This window comes from Bufo gargarizans, chromosome 7, assembly GCF_014858855.1.
Source record: "Bufo gargarizans isolate SCDJY-AF-19 chromosome 7, ASM1485885v1, whole genome shotgun sequence".
NCBI classification, from domain to species: Eukaryota; Metazoa; Chordata; class Amphibia; order Anura; family Bufonidae; genus Bufo; species Bufo gargarizans.
This window is the reverse complement of record NC_058086.1, coordinates 144,437,909-144,455,718: the sequence shown is the minus strand read 5'-3', so window position 1 is coordinate 144,455,718 and position 17,810 is coordinate 144,437,909. Positions and strand designations below refer to the sequence as shown.

The 17,810-nt window shown below is 43.0% G+C and overlaps 1 protein-coding gene across 1 annotated transcript in view; it reads left to right on the top strand.

Annotated features, from left to right (window-relative positions):
• Positions 1-16,848, top strand: part of SLC30A7 (solute carrier family 30 member 7) — a 35,956-nt gene extending 19,108 nt beyond the window's left edge. Inside the window, exons 6-11 of the mRNA XM_044301489.1 lie at positions 4,151-4,300; positions 5,817-5,864; positions 8,325-8,460; positions 12,072-12,162; positions 13,754-13,903; positions 15,183-16,848. Of these exons, the coding sequence (XP_044157424.1) occupies positions 4,151-4,300; positions 5,817-5,864; positions 8,325-8,460; positions 12,072-12,162; positions 13,754-13,903; positions 15,183-15,230 (623 nt within the window). The 3' untranslated portion in view covers positions 15,231-16,848. The remainder of the gene's footprint in view (positions 1-4,150; positions 4,301-5,816; positions 5,865-8,324; positions 8,461-12,071; positions 12,163-13,753; positions 13,904-15,182) is intronic.
• The last annotated feature ends 962 nt before the right edge of the window (positions 16,849-17,810 follow it).

Here is a 17,810-nt window from a genome sequence, read left to right as displayed (position 1 = left end):
ATGGGCCTGACAAAAAAGCATGAATTGCGGTCATATTGGTCCACGAACCCAATTCATCACATGCCCATGTTCTCTGCTGCTATGTCCAGGACACGATTTGAGACCATCCTGCGTTTCCTGCACTTTAGTGATAACAGCACCTCCCGTCCCAGAGGCCACCCTGCTTTTGACCGGCTCCACAAAATTCGGCCCCTCATAGACCATTTCAACCTGAAATTTGCAGATATTTATACCCCAGAGCAAAACATCTGCATAGACGAGTCCCTGATACATTTTACCGGGCGCCTTGGCTTCAAACAATACATCCCAAGCAAGCGCGCCCGGTATGGGGTCAAATTGTATAAGCTCTGTGAAAGGGCCACAGGCTATACCCACAAATTTCGGATCTATGAGGGAAAAGATCAGACCCTGGAGCCGGTCGGTTGCCCTGACTACCTGGGGAGCAGTGGGAAGACAGTTTGGGACTTGGTGTCACCCTTATTCGGCAAGGGGTACCATCTTTATGTGGACAATTTTTACACAAGTGTGGCCCTCTTTAGGCATTTGTTTCTAGAACGGATTGGCGCCTGTGGTACCTGCGCGAACTAGTCGCGCGGGCTTCCCCCAACGGCTCGTTACCACCCGTCTTGCAAGGGGGCAGAGGGCCGCACTGTGTAACGAAGAACTGCTCGCGGTGAAATGGAGAGACAAGCGTGACGTTTACATGCTCTCCTCCATTCACGCAGACACGACAATCCAAATTGAGCGAGCAACCCGTGTCATTGAAAAGCCCCTCTCAGTCCACGACTATAACCTCCACATGGGAGGGGTCGACTTCAATGACCAGATGTTGTCTCCGTATTTAGTTTCCCGCAGAACCAGACGCTGGTATAAGAAGGTGTCTGTATATTTAATTCAATTGGCTCTGTACAATAGTTTTGTTCTCTACAGTAAGGCTGGGAGAACTGGATCCTTCCTCAAATTTCAGGAAGAGATCATCGCGAACCTCCTGTATCCAGGAGGTTCCGTGGCCCCATCCACCAGTGTAGTTAGCCGTCTACACGAGCGACACTTCCCCAGTGTCGTTGCTGGTACCTCAAACCGACCGCCACCCCGAAAAAAATGTCGTGTCTGTAGCAGGAGTGGAATAAGGCGTGACACCCGCTATTTCTGTCCTGACTGTCCGGACCACCCTGCCCTATGCTTTGGAGAGTGTTTCCGGAAGTACCACTCACAGGTACACTATTAGCATAGGGATCATCTCACCAGGATAGGCACACAGGGCTATTAGGGCCCATTCACTCACAGCTGCTGCAAACGTCTCCTTTCACATGGGACAAAGTGCATAACGCACTTCACCACATCTTTGGGCGATTTGCGCTTTGCACATTGACCCATGGGGAAGGAGAGGTTTGTTCTATAAAGGTAAAAAAACAAAAAAAAAAAAAACACCAGTAAGCAAACACGTTAATGTTTAGTTCAAAAAGTTAAAGTTACATGTTCTGTTCCAAGGTTAATAAAATTATTGCGTTGTGGCCTGGTTTTTTTTTTTTTGGTCTTTTTACCTTCCAGGTGGACCAACCGATCTACTAGCTGCAGCACCGATGTGCATTCTGACAGAAGCATTGCGCTGCTGTCAGATTACACGCAAGTCGGTGTATGCGGCGCTGCAAGACAGGATTTTCTCCTCTGCAGTGACAGATACGTTTGCCGAGGCATACGAGCTGAGGAGGAGGCGGCGTTCCTATGCTTTGGCAAGCACTTTGTGTGTGTGTGTGTGTGTGTATATATATGTGTGTATATATATATATATATATATATATATATATATATATATATATATATATATATATATATATATATATATATATATATATAAAAATATATATATATATATATATATATAAAAATATTCCGGCAATGATTTATTCATCCACATCCCTTTCCCCTCCATTTTTTTTTTTTTGGCAGAGATTTTTTCATCCACATTGATCGATGCGAATGAAGAAATCTGTGCCGTTCATTTTTTTTCTTTCAGCCCAGAGGCTGAACGGAAAAAAAACATCTCATTACCTGTATGCTCAATATAAGGAGAATACCAGAAACTCCTAATGCTGGCCATACATGTAATGATTGCGGAGACCCTCAAATGCCAGGGCAGTACAAACACCCCACAACTGACCCCATTTTGGAAAGAAGACACCCCAAGGTATTTGCTGAGGGGCATATTGAGTCCATGAAAGATTTAAATTTTTGTCCTAAGTTAGCGGAAAGTGAGACTTTGTGAGAAAAAAAAAAAAAAAATCAATTTCCGCTAACTTATGCGAAAAAAAAAAAATTCTATGAACTTGCCACATTGGATACCTTGGGGTGTCTTCTTTCCAAAGTGGGGTCACATGTGGGGTATTTATACTGCCCTGGCTTTTTAGGGGCCCTAAAGCGTGAGAAGTCTGGGATCCAAATGTCTAAAAATGCCCTCCTAAAAGGAATGTGGGCACCTTTGCGCATCTAGGCTGCAAAAAAGTGTCACACATGTGGTATCGCCGTACTCAGGAGAAGTTGGAGAATGTGTTTTGGGGTGTCATTTTACATATACCCATGCTGGGTGAGATAAATATCTTGGTCAAATGCCAACTTTGTATAAAAAAATGGGAAAAGTTGTCTTTTGCCAAGATATTTCTCTCACCCAGCATGGGTATATGTAAAATGACACCCCAAAACACATTCCCCAACTTCTCCTGAGTACGGCGATACCAGATGTGTGACACTTTTTTGATGCCAAGGTGGGCAAAGGGGCACATATTCCAAAGTGCACCTTTCGGATTTCACCGGTCATTTTTTACAGATTTTGATTCGCAAAGTACTTCTCACACATATGGGCCCCTATATTGCCAGGGCAGTATAACTACGCCACAAGTGACCCCATTTTGGAAAGAAGACACCCCAAGGTATTCTGTGAGGGGCATGGCGAGTTCCTAGAATTTTCTATTTTTTGTCGCAAGTTAGTGGAATATGAGACTTTGTAAGAAAAAAAAAAAAATCATCATCATTTTCCGCTAACTTGTGACAAAAAAAAAAAAATTCTAGGAACTCCCTATGCCCATCAGCGAATACCTTAGGGTGTCTACTTTCCGAAATGGGGTCATTTGTGGGGGTTTTCTACTGTCTGGGCATTGTAGAACCTCAGGAATCATGACAGGTGCTCAGAAAGTCAGAGCTGTTTCAAAAAGTGGAAATTCACATTTTTGTACCATAGTTTGTAAACGCTATAACTTTTACCCAAACCATTTTTTTTTTTGCCCAAACATTTTTTTTTTTTTATCAAAGACATGTAGAACAATAAATTTGTATATGGATGTCGTTTTTTTTTGCAAAATTTTACAGCTGAAAGTGAAAAATGTCATTTTTTTGCAAAAAAATCGTTACATTTTGATTAATAACAAAAAAAGTAAAAATGTCAGCAGCAATAAAATACCACCAAATGAAAGCTCCATTAGTGAGAAGAAAAGGAGGTAAAATTCATTTGGGTGGTAAGTTGCATGACCGAGCGATAAACGGTGAAAGGAGTGTAGTGCCGAAGTGTAAAAAGTGCTCTGGTCATGAAGGGGGTTTCACCTAGCGGGGCTGAAGTGGTTAAAACAGAAGTTCGCTCATCACTAATTATGATCTAGTTATTCATAGGCACTGACTTTAAAGTTCATGTTGGTCATCTCTATGGCACTGCCAGAGTTAGCCCAGCGCTGTACTTGGCGTTTCTTGGGCAGTCATATAGAGTTACATAGCGCAGCAGCGCCTAAGTGTGCCTGTCCTCCCAGCATTGTACCCTGGTTGATCAGATATCTATCACCTATTCTATGGATAGGTCATAAGTTATCATGATTGGATAGCCCTTTAAGATCATCGGATTGTATAGACTGGATGCAGTTTGCAGATTCTGGTTGTAAGCTGGAATTTTATTTTTCTTTCGCTGATTGCAAATGGAGATCTTGAAATGGCAAGGAATCAAATGGCATTCAAAAGTTGCATGGAATTTTACTATACAATGATTATGCAAAACTTGCATGAAACAACCATTCTAAGTACATATTTTTATTTTATTTTTTGGGTTTGTTACTAGCTTAGTTGAGTGTGTGTGTGTGTGTGTGTGTGAAATTTTATATTTTTCTTTCAGGTCATGGGCATAGCCATTCTTCAGTTAATGGTTCCTTGAGTCACGGGCACAGTCATAGTGGAGGTCACGGGCACAGTCACGGAGAAGATCATGGACACAGCCATGGAGGGAATCACAGCCATAAACATGGTTTTGGTTCCTCTTGTCCAGGTATGTTCTGTCACGGGGCTGGTACATTATTTTTCTCATACAGAGGCAAAACTAGCTTAAAGGGGTTGTGCAAGAATGTGGGGGTTTTGGCAGGACCTGTAAAGGGATGCCCCTTCTTCTGGCCCGCAATGCTCCTCTCGGCACTGTGACACAGTGAGAGGTTTGGTCTGGGAAAACAGGTATTTTCCTCCCAGCATGTGCTGCTCGGCTGATTTACAGCCAGGTGAGGTCAAATGCCGGTCCGGGTTTTGGCAGCACCTGGCTGTCCTTAAATTGGCAGCTGAAGCCATGTCTCTGTGTTGGGATCTGGGAGCCCTGTGTCTGGATGAAGGCTTGTTACCTGTTTGGCGTGACAACAGGTTGGTGCTGCTATCAGCAAGGACTCTTTGAGGCAGAATTGCCTCATAGTGTGAATTACCACCAACACCGTAAGGTGACTTTTTGTTCGACTATGACTGCTTGTTTTGTCACTTGCCTAAAGTGTGAATAAAACACTGAACTGTTTGATCCAAAGAACTTGTTGCCTCTATACTGCGTCCACTAATCCTGTCTACCAGACCGAGTCCCCACAGCGCCCTCACATTCAACATCTGGCTTGACTTTGCTGCAGCCAATCACTGGCATCACACATTCGTGGGATTGTATATTGAGACCCTGACACCTCTGAGGGTCCCAGTTACCACTAGGCCTCCACCTTTCACAGGAAGTACCTCCTGACTACCTACAGCTCCATGCACAGTGCAAACAATTGTATTTCTACTCTGGTTTAATTATGGCTTTTCTAACCTAAGGCTACTTTCACACTTGCGGCAGTGTGATCTGGCAAGCAGTTCCGTCGTCGGAACTGCGTGCGGATCTGCCGATCTGGATGTGACTGAAAGAATTTGAGACTCATCCAGATGTGGATCCGTCTCACAAATGTATTGCAAGAACGGGATCCGTGTCTCCGCTTGTCATGCGGACAGACGGATCCGTCTTGCATTTTAATTTTTATTTTTTCTCTTCACGTTTTTACCGGTCTGCGCAGAACGGATCTGGCATTCCGGTATTTTGAATGCCGGATACAGCACAAATACATTCCTATGGGGGAAAATGCTGTCTTCAGTTTTTTTCACCGGAGATAAAACCGTAGCATGCTGCGATTTTATCTTTGGCCTGATCAGTCAAAATAACTGAATGGAAGACCTCCTGATGCATCCTGAACAGATTTCTCTCCATATAGAATGCATGGGGATATGCCTGATCAGTTCTTTTCCGGTATAGAGCCCCCGTGATGGAACTCTATGCCGAAAAAGAAAAACGCAAGTGTGAAAGTACCCTTATTTTGACAGTATTTCAGGTTTTACGCCAATCAATAGCTATTTTACATTATATTATTTTTATTGGTATTAACTTGATGTGTTTAAAAAAATATATACTTTTTTTTTTTTTTTCTGGCTAAAATGAGCACTGATGATCTAGAGATCACATAAAGGTTTTACATACGGAAACTGACATCTCTCTCTCCTGTTTGTAGATGAACCACCTGAGGAGCATAGAGGATCTAGCAAACAGATTTTAGAAGGTAAGTGTTAGTCATGGATGCATATGTTACAAATGGTCATCCTTCTGAAGATTGCTGGTAATTTCCTTATCTAACTAAAACTAAAGTAACAAAGTACAGAGGATCCAGATAACTAATAGCACATGAATCTAGCAACCTTAGGTCTGTTTAAGATGCTTCTTACGGCATGTTTAGATGCTGCAAGGAGCAGCCGATTGTCAGGAAGGAAGCGTTCTTTCCTGACAATTGTCTGCTTGTTAAATGGAAGTGAAGCGCTGCATGGGATCACCTCCACAGTATGGGGATGAGTGCTGGCTGCTGCTATGCTCGTCCCCATACAAAATCATTGTTCCTGGGTAGCAGAGTGCTGTTTAGACCAGTGATTGAGGTGTCTGCAACTCTGATCATTTTACCCGATGAGCGAGCGTTTTAGCTTGTTTATCAGGTGATCCGCAGCACTTTTAGACAGGCAGATGATTGATTATTGAGAATGGGCTTTCGTAGGAACTTCAGGCCGTGTCAATCCAGCTTAAGTGAACCCTTGAATTTAATATACCATAGATCAGCAGTCATCTCCACCTAACGTTTCCTGTAGCTGCAAAGCAGATTTGCATAAAGTTGAGCAGCGCTCTCTGTAAATGCCGCACCCTCTGCACTTTGACTTTAGGAGAAGTCAGGGCCAGGTGTGATCTTTTCACTACCTTGCCCTGTCAAAGTACAGAGGGGACTGCATTTACGGGGGCGCTCATCTAGGTGTAATGTAACGCCCCCATTGCACCTAGAGGCTCATTTCTCAGCAATGCAGGCACATATGAACATGGGACCAACACAGATGCCTTCAGCTGCCAAGCGCACATGCAACAGGTCAGCCAGTGTCATAGGTACAATCCTGCTGAGAGATTTGTGCATCACTATAAATGTCCAGCAGGGGGCAGTATAACACTAGTGTGCAGCCGTTTGGATTCAGACTTTGAATTTCTGAAATTTAGAAAAATCCAAGTGCTGAAGTGTAATGAATGCTCTGAAAAATGCAGTATTTAACGCTGTCAATTGTGACTATGATCTGCCTTGTCACAATGGGCCTTATTCTGAAGGATGACATTAGGCAGACTCCTGCAGACAGTTAATGGTTTTTGTCTCCGTGAACACTGCATACACTAGAGGCAAAAAAACTACTAAAATTATGAGCCACAAAATGCCAAAAATATGAAAATCTTTATTAGTGAACAGTTCATTCCAAAGTACAATGCATCAAATAAGGATGAGAGGCAGAAAAAGGCGTCCTCACCGGTAGCCCCTGCCCACACCACCCGGGAATAGATAATAATGGTCACCTATATTGAAAGGAGGCTGGAGGCATACAGGGTATGGCAATAAGGAAACAAATAGGACATCAACCCCCAGACACAGAGCTATGTTTAGTAATATAGAGGACAGGGATCAGCAATTTTCGGTACTCCAGCTGCTGTGAAACTACAACTCCCAGCATGCAATCATGCTCTGCTGCTCTTCTAACTCCCATAGATGCGAATGAAGCATTCTAGGAGTTGTAGTTTAACACCTGGAGGTTGCTGATCCCTGGTATAGGAGGCCCACAATCTAAAGAAAAGAACTAACTCACTAAGCCATAAAATATGATTAAAGTAACATTACCCACGGTGCATGCAGCCAGGATGACGCCAACCCCACATTTCGGCGTAACTTCCCCGGTGGGGTGGGCTCCCAGTGATTAGAGAAGAATCGCTTCACTCCAATTATATAATGCAATTATAGTGTCACTTTATTTTACAGAAACATCTAAACGTTCTGATCCAGGCATAAATGTAGAGTAAATCCATCCACGGTACAGATCAGTGGACGTTTCAGCCCAGCGGGGCTTTCCTCAGCGGTATAATCTGTGATGTGGAGGTGGCATCTCTGGAGGCTGAACCCAACATCTGGGTTCTGGAGAACCCTTCTAAATCCCGGCGTCCACAGGGATTTGGAGCGGTGTATCACAGCAATGGCGTTCTGACTCTTCTAAATATATATTAAACAATTGCAAATGTGCACAGTGTTCAGCTAATCGACAGCGGAGAGAGCAACGACATAGAGCCGGCCCTAATGAAGCTCTGTAGGCTTTAAAAGGTTCTTTTAGATACACACAGGACTTGTTCATGTCTTCTTCATATGGTCCCTGAAAATGAGACTGTAGGTAATTATACATATAAAAATCTTCACATGTGGCTGGCAATCTGGTTGTATTGTGTCAAAGAATGCTGATGGCAGCATTTTTTTCGATCCAGAGGTAAAAGGTTCGGCACTGTGCCCCACCTGAGGTATGGTGCACCAGGTATCTAAATTGTCGTCAGTTGCGTCCTGTAGCTAGACACCTTGATAAACACAATGTTGTCTCATGGTACACATTATCTATGTCTAAGAAGACCCTGGTTTACAGTGTAACGGATACCTGCGCTGAATGTTTGCATTCTTCTCTTAAAGGGGTATTTTTGCACATTGTTGCGGACACACTGGGGAGCGTTGGTGTGATTATCTCCACTATCCTGATGCAGCGGTATGGATGGATGATTGCCGATCCAATCTGCTCAATGCTGATCGCTTTACTTATCTTTGTCAGGTGAGTGCAGCAAATAATCTAACCAGACAATCGGCATATCATTGCCGTGTGTGTGTGGTGTTCTCTATACAGCCCTGTGGTCCAGAAGTTTTGTTGGTTTTAAAGAGGACCTTTCACCTGGATATCCTTAATCAAGAACAGAGTTCGTCCACTGTGGTCCCGGTATTTTTTGGTGCCTTATATGCTAATGAGGTGACACGGTTATACTAGGCGTGGACTTGTATTTCTCCTGGTCGTGGTTATCTTCTCCCTGGCTGCGAGTGCATCCAATCAGAGCGCACCGCTCTTAGCCAGGGAGAAGGAGCTCAAGTTCTCGCGAGAATCGCAGCTCCTTCTCCCGTGAGAACTTGAGCTCCTTCTCCGTGGCTAAGAGCGGTGCGCTCTGATTGGATGCACTTGCAGCCAGGGAGAAGATAACCACGACCAGGAGAAATACAAGTCCACGCCTAGTATAACCGAGGCGCCAAAAGATATGTGGAGGAACGGGCGGTTCGTTGGAGAGAAAAAAAAAAATAAGACATCAGTGACCTCATCACTGATAAGACATCAGCGGGGGCCGTACTATAAGGTAGGATAATAATTAGATTAAGGATATCCAGGTGAAAGGTCCTCCAAGTCTAGAAAACCTGATATTCTAGCACATAACTAAAGGACTAGCAAAGTTTAAAGGGATTATCCCATTATTAAGGTAGAAAATAGACCTCACATAGTACATGACACCCTCTAACAAAGCTAGAACCAGCCTTGCACCTCACATGGATCCAGAGATTTCCCCCTTCATTGCTCCAAGTGTTCTGCTAGATTTGTTTCAGGCTGGCAGCTTAGAGGGTGCGTCCTATTTAATCTTGCTGCTGTCTACCTATAACAGCTCAGGAGGCAGTTGAACGATGGATCTGAGCCTGTGCGACCTTTTCAGTGAGGTAGACAGAAAAATAGGGGGGAAAAAAAAGGTTGTGCTACACAAATCCATTTTATTGAATACCTCAGTGGCTATAAAAAAAACTTTTAAATTGCATGAAATTACCAAACTATTCCGATGCAGCTGCTGGTTTGAAAACGGCTGAATATTTTCAGTGTGACGACGCCTTTAATCCAACAGTCGGGGCAGGTCATGACGTTGCATGTCTCATTGTTTTAGGCCTCCTTCTGAAACTCTGTTCTGATTCGCCATTAGCAAAGTATAAAATTTTTATAATTGTGTTATTTTAATAACTTAACACATCTCCGTTCCCATTCATATTGCATTAAGGGAATATTCCAGTATGTAGATTAGTACCTGTGACTCAATGCTTGCATGCCTCACTACTTCCCCCAACATCCTTTTTATATAGAGTGGGCAATACTTGATCTTGTGGCACTTTAAGAAACAAGGTCACGCCGGTCTGCGTTTAGTCAAATTTTAAATGTCTCAGTTCCTCAGTACATGGGCGCTAGATGTTCTGCAATCCCTGCTGTAAATGTGTTCTCACTGAAGGTAAAGGGAGAAGTGCTCCGTGACCTCCTGTACGACTACAGTTCACGTGGTATTTCTCCAGTACCGGCAGGAGTGGATGCCTTCGGTGAAGAGCTGACACGTGGCTTCACTTTTATGATCTGTGTTTCCAGGGGTTATAATGTTAAATAAAAATCGATTGAAAATGCGGTGTTTTATACTTTTTGACTTGCTCCTTACCACATGACTGTTCCATGGTCTGTGGGCAGACAGCAGCACTGCACCCCATCACCATCTTGCCCATCTATCTGCCTGTATTTTATCGCAGACCTGCATGGCGGAGCTTCGTTTGACAATAAATAGTGCATCACCCGATCCCTTAGAGCCCCCTCTGCTCCAGAACAAATTAGTGATCTGATATTGAATTGTGCCCTAAGCGCCTTCTCCCCACCCGTGTAATGTAGAGGGAGAGACGCACATGGGTCACATCTGCCTGTAAGGTGGGCACTGCTTTCAGCAAACAGAAAACTAGTGGGCGCTATATTTTAACGTTTGAAATGACACGCGATTTGCCGTTTTAGTTCATTTAGATTGTGTGATAATAATCCTGCTAATAAATGTCATTTCTTTTACCAACCCTGAAGTACAGATGTAGCAAAGGTTAAAATAGCACAGTCGCTCAGGTGTCCAGTATTGAAAGATCAAAGGGCCGGGTGCTCTCAGATGACCCCCTCGTGACTAGTGATCAGCGGCAGATTTTGAAATAATTCCCCAGAAGAAAGCGATTGTTTCTCTCGTGCCCATCTGCAATCTGGCAAATGAGGAAGTAGAAGTTATAATAGGCCCACCTCTTTCTTCACCCGCCTTTTAACTTCTTAAGTGCTGGACTGGAGGAGTATTAGTATCAGTGTAAAATGATGGCGTGGAGAGAACACTAAGCGTATATATTTTATGCACTTTAACGCTTTTGTTAATTTTTAGTGTTTATTTTTTTTTTTTTGCTGTCCTCCCCGTGTGGTATGTTCTTGTATACGGCTTTGAGGGTTACATCTAGTGCAGTACCGGTAGTTCCTGCTGTGGTTTATTGTAGCCAACGCCCGAACATCACCCTAATCCTTATGTAAATGCAAAGAGTATCGTAGCTGATCAGCAAGCCGTGACCGCGGGTAAATGTGCGTTCAGGTATCTCGTGTCAGTCGTGGGAAGGATAGGTTATTGGTGTGATACCCTAAAACTGCACCCCCACCATTTAAAGAGGACCTTGCAAGACTACTTGCATTCCCCATATAATAACTTCTAGCAGGAATAATAAAGGAATAGCACAATTGTGAATGGTTATCAATGACTTGCTAGCAGTCTGACACTATCTGTGCTCCGTCATTGCTACCGGATTTATACTTAAAAGAACATGAAACCTGTAAGTGAGTCCTTAGAGTAACCAAGAAATACACCCGTCCCGATGTCAGTCTGTAGCACTTTCTGCCCGAGTCCTCATGCGCACAATCGTATCAGTTTTGCTTTCCTTAAATCATAGATCCGCAAAACATGCATGCCACCATTTCTTTAACTTCTGTAGTAAATTGTCTGCTAAATGAACAAGTATAGGACATGTTGTGTCTTTTCGCCGTGTCGCAGAACGGACATACAAATGCTGACTGTGTGCATGAGGCCCAATCCTGATACAAACAGGTTTGCAGAAATCGGACGCCCCCCCCCCACCCCCACCCCCACTATGCAGAGGGAGAGGCTTCTGCTGAAGCCAGCGGTCTTACAGCCAGGCCCCAGATAGTGAGGAGGAAGAAGGGGAAATGGCTGATCTTTGGGACACCTAGAGAAGGTTTCTTGACAGATGCCTTAATTTTAATTTCATTATGAAATAAAATGGGATCAAAGGGAAGGAGGCGATGATGGGAGGAAGTTTGGGGATATTTTTTGCGCGTTTGTTGTGTTTAGCTTTCCTTTTAAGTAAAAATAGACATTTTAGTCTTGGCAGGACTGCTCTCACTAGTTTGTAGGGAAATTCTTTGACTTCTGCTGATGGCAGTATGTACTACACGTTGCTGTAAATGGACTGGTATTCGGGGAATATGAAGACGTGTTTATAGACGCAAGTTACACAGCTATTTCAGCACTTCCTAAATATTCGGTTCAGCTAACCAATTGCCGTTTTGCCTTCCAGTGTTATTCCGTTACTCAAGCAGTCTATCGGTATCCTGATGCAGAGAACTCCCCCAGTTTTGGACAATTTACTTCCAGAATGTTACCAGCGGGTATGCATGTTTGGTCTTCTGTATCATTGTGGATGTTTTGAGTTGGAGTACTTTCACACTAGCGTTTTTGTTTTTCGGTATTGAGTTCTGTCCTAGGGGCTCAATACCGGAAAAAAACTGATCAGTTTTATCCTAATGCATTCTGAATGGAGAGCATTCCGTTCACGATGCATCAGTTCAGTCCCTGGACAGAGAAAATACTGCAGCATGCTGCAGTTTTCTCCGGCCAAAAATCCTGAACACTTGCCAGAATGCCGGATCCGCATGCGCAGACCTTTAAAAATGAGAGAGAAAAAAAATACCGAATCCGTTTAGCCGGATAACAACCAGAAAGACGGATCCAGTATTGCAATGCATTTGTGAGACTGATCCGCATCCGGATCCGTTTCACAAATGCGTCCGGATTGCTGGATCGCGAGTTTGAAAGTATCCTTAGGTTGCATTCACATCACCGTTTTTAGCTTTCTGTTCTTTGGTTCCATCAGAGGAAGAGAAGAAAAAAAAACGGATCCTGTTGCATCAGTTATGCATAGGATTCTTTTTTTTTTTTTTTTGCTTGCACCCTAAAAACAACAAAAGACGGATCCGGCATTCAAGCAAGTGTTCCGGAATTTTGGATGGAGATAATGTTGCGGTATTATCTCCATCCAAAATTCCTGAACACTTGCTGGAATGCCAGATCCGGCTTTTGTTCCCATTGACATGCATTAATTCTGGTTCCGGCCCTGAGTGTTGCGGCAAAACGGATCCAGCATTGTGGTCTACTCATGCTCATACCACAAAAAAATTAGAAAATAAATAAATGCCGGATCAGTTTTTCCAGACATTGGTACCTCAGCGATTCCAGAAGTAGGATCTCTCTTAGGGCTCATGCACATGACCATATGTATTTTGCAGTCTGCGAAACACTGATCCGCAAGAAAATACGGATGACATCCGTGTGCATTTCGTATTTTGCGGAACAGTTGGTTCCTAATAGAACACTACTATCCTTGCCCCTAATGCGGACAATAATAGGACACGTTTTTTGCGGAACGGCTACGGAATGCACACTGAGTAACTTCTGTTTTTATTTTGCGGTCCCATTTAAACTAACTGTTCCAAATACGGTCCGCAAAAAAATTAAAACGGACACGGAAAGAAAATGTGTTTGTGTGCATGAGCCCTTAAAAAAAATAAAATAAAATAAAGTATTTTATTATTATTTTGTGTGGGTGATTGCCAGAGTTTGGCTCACTGAATCAGTACATGCTTTGGAAAATTGGTATAATTTGGTGAAGGAAATATGAAAGCACTTTCTCTAAATGATGATCAAATTGTTATATTCTAGACAGAGCAGCTACCGTGGCAGGCCAGATGTTCTGAAACTACAATTCCCAGCATGCTCTATTCATTTCTGTGGGAGTTCTATGCATGCTGGGAGTTTTAGTTTCACAACAGCGGGAGTACCAGTGGTTCCCTACCCCTGCTCTTAGATATTGAAGTCTTGGTTATAAAATAGGGGTTTTTTTTTTTTTTTTTAAGTTTTCCATGTATGGATCTTATAGAAGAAAATACGATTCCAATTTTAGTTTTTTCCTTTCTCTTGTAGGTGCAGCAGCTGCAGGGGGTTTATCATCTCCATGAGCCACATTTCTGGACTCTCTGTACTGATGTTTATGTTGGGACCCTGAAACTGGTGGTAGGACCTGAGGCGGACGCTCGCTGGATTCTCAGTCAGACTCATAATATTTTCACCCAGGTACGACGTTTTACCCAAAAGGAAATTTTAAAATGCCCTAAAAACAACAATTTTATGTGTAGTGTATAGACTGTTTCTTTTTCAAATCACAGCATATTCTGGGTCTGGGTTTTCCCAGAGACTAAATAAAAAGGCCTAAAGCTTAAAATGTGAAAATGTCCCCAAAATGAATACCTTAGTCAACATTAAAGTCACCTTGAAGGAGTTTCTAATGTTTTGTTACATCTGTACTAGCAGTATGGTGCCATAGAACCAGCAATAGAAATATATAGGCTGCCAAAATGCGCTCCAATCATTTGAAGTTATGCAGTGGGCCCAGCCAGTAGATAAATTGCACAAATGGCCTCCATTTTCACTATATAAACATACGTCAATGGTTTGTTTTGTCTCATATATTTTGTAACAAAAAATAATTGATAAAATAAAAATAAAAAATTTTCATGTTTTATTTCCTAAATATAACTTATTTTTAAATATATCTGTCACCTAATGGCACAAAAGAAAGGTCTAGGGTGCCCTGTGAAAAATAACATTAAATTTTAGGTTGGCTTAGAAATTAGCTATTTGCAGTTATGTAGGCCCATTGCTATAACTGAAAAATTGGCCTGGTAACGAAGGGTTAAACACTCCGGTACTGAAGTGATTAAAGAGTAACTAAACCTTTTTTATGAAATTTTAATGACATCCCTAATGCCCTAATAACACATTTTCTAATCTACTTAATTAATTTAGTATTTTTCTTAGTCTTTTCCCTACCTAAAGTGCACCATTCACTGTACGCTTAAAATTCAGTTCAATGTAAACCGCTATAAGGACTGTGAAATCTATGAGTGCATATTGCTGCTCCTGCCCGTGCTCTCTGCTAATCTAAGAGGTGACATGCAGTTCTTTTAGCTTAGCGGAGCAGGCAGAAGCAGGAGCCCGCACCGCTCAGCTAATCCCGGCATAGTACATGGGTACCCATGTGCTATGCCAGGAATTGGTAATCCTCCGGGGGGACACGGGCAGCAGCAATGTGTGCTCCCGTCCGTACTCCGTACACCGCTGAGTTTTAAGCACGTAGTGAATGATGTGCTTTAGGGAGGAAAAAGACTAAGAAAAATACAAAATTAATGAATAAAGTATATTAGAAAAAGTTTTATTAGGGCACTATGGACATCTTATTAAACTTTTCATACAAAGTTTTAGTTACTGTTTAAGCTAAAATTGTGGGCTTGCTAACTTCTTCTTTACCAACTGGGAGAAATTTATATTTCTTTTTCTCCTCTTTTTTCCGTAGGCTGGTGTCAGGCAGTTGTATGTACAGATAGACACTGCAGCCATGTAAACCTTCATCTGACCTCCTCCTCCGGACCAAAGCACCAACGTTAACACTAGGACCTGAGCTCATGCTCTGAAAAAGCCACTGCAGGGATGCACCCATTGGGACCAAGTATCTCCACATGATGACCTTGTTTGGAGAGGGGTCTCCCATTAGTGCCACATTTCTTCAAATACAAGTCTACTTTTTATACAGAATACGGACCGCATGTCAGACGTTGCCTTCTTCTCGCATCTTGTTGGGTCGCTGTCCACAGGATACCCGTTGCCTTGTTTGGGCTTATATTTAAATGTAATACCATCCTAAATACAATCATTCTCCCAGTCGTACCATCTAGTGTATAAGCACCTTAGGCATATTGACTCTGGATTTACTTGTACTGTGAAGTCACATTGGGACCTTCCACATCTAGAAACTGAGGGCAGCACTAGAATTTATTTAAAAAAATCTCATGTCCAGGTACGAATGTTTTTAATCTGGCCGTCCTTCCTATCAGCACATAGGAGGCTGCAGTCTATTGCATGGCAGGGAATGCTTTGTAATCGTTTGCAGCCCTCTGTTTCGGAATCTCCTGCAAAAGGAAACAAGGATTTTTGTAAGAAGTGTAGATATCTGTGACCAGTGTTAAACATAGCTGAACTATCCACACTGCCAGTGAGGAAAGTGATCCTAGACTATGTATGTAGTTATCGCCGCCCCCCTCCCAAATGGAAACTGGACAGAATTCTTACCCAAGTGCCTTCCCCAACCGTAAAGTTGGGAAACTTGAAGTTCCGGCAGCACGAGGAGGGGTGAGAGTCGCTCTTAACGTCGCCTTGCTTGTGACTTACTATTCTACATATCGAGCTTGGAACATGATGCAAAATGAGGTGATGTCCGCCTGTTGATCTTGCACAGACTCTACTTGCCTTTTTTTATGGGACGTAACAGCAATCTTCTGGCAATGAGGTTTAGACCATGGGATAACTATTCTCATTCCAGGGTGTACAGCGTTCTCCGTGGAGGTTCAAGTTCAGCACAAGGGCTAGAGAATTATGTCCTGGGACGTGAATACTTAGGTGAAAATGCATTCTGCTTTTATCCTCCACCACGGTTATTCTTTTTTTATTTTTTTATTCTTTGTATTTTGAAATCAATGGCTTATTGATGGGATAGGCCATCAATGTCAGACACTTGCGGGTCCCACCTCTGGGACCTGCTCCTATCTCCAGAACTGGGCCTCCAAAGTAAGAGAAAATGCCACGCATCCACAGTCGCCTCTCTATTCACCACTATGGGAGTGCCAGAAATATCCAAGCCAGCGCTCGGTATGTTTCGGAACTCGCATAGCATTGAACGGACGGTGGCCACTCGTGTTTGGTCGCTCTCCCTTCCCTTGGGAGGCCCGTTCTGGAGATGGGAGTGGGGCCCAGGCATATCCTGAGATAGGAATATCCCCTAATTTTGCTTTTCTGTGTTTCCTTGTGTGTGGTATAAAAGTACCAGATCCACTTGTGTTATTGAACCGTGCCATATTTTCCGTCTTTCATTTTAGGACAGCTTGTTTTACACAAACATGTTATTTCCGTGCCTCCCTTGTTTTAATTTATTTTCCCTAAAAAAAAAAAAACACACTAGGTGGTAATGAAACTTTACATCTTGTTTCCCATTCTGAAGGAAATAAGAAGATAAAGTATGCCTGTAAAAATACCCTAAAGCAACATTTCACAACTTCAGTCCTCCTTTAGTCGCGGTTTACAGTGCCCTATGCATACCTGTACCATGCTATAAAAGTCCTGTTTTGGGGGCACATAAGGACTGGAGGTGAGAACATTCCCAAAACTTTTAATGTTTATGCTGTTGGGAAGACATACATGGCCGTATACATTGACCTTGTGTCTTCAAAGCAGGACATAGACCCCCAACTGAAAGATGTTTTAATCAGGATTTCACATGTGAGGCCCCCCCCCCCCCCCCCCCCCCCCCCCCTCCAATCTTGGTTATTGTAGAGGTGGAGCAAGAGGCTTACACCTTCTGATGCCTATCCTATTGGGACAATAGGAATCCACCTGTAAAATCAAATGTTAGTCCAGCTGCCCATACACATGACGTCCACAAATTCTTCTGAAAGTGTTTCAGCTCAGCTCCTATGAAAGACTTGGTATTTATCAGCTCGTCACAGAGCTACAACCCAAGGCCAATGCAGACTACTGTGTGGACCGACCAGGAGCAGGATAGACGGTGTGTCTTTATCTGACTTCATAATGAAATAAAGAGCTGGAACTGTTTTACATCTTATGGTGTTTTTGGATTCTTTTTGCACTTGTGAAATGCTAACCTCTAACCATGCACATTGGTCACAGTGAATGGTTCCTGGTAGTTAAAGGGATTATCTGATAATATGGGGGATGTGGTGAAAAAACTAATCCTAATAATGAAAACCCAACCTGGTAACGTACAGGACGTAAAGGATATTGCGGCATTTGGACAAGAAATCAGTCTGTAGGATGATTTGTAGAAACAATCCCACAGGAGTCTAAAGTGGCCGATCCAGGAAAGAACTATGGTAGTTTATAACACCCCTGACGGAACGTGCTGGATAGTGAG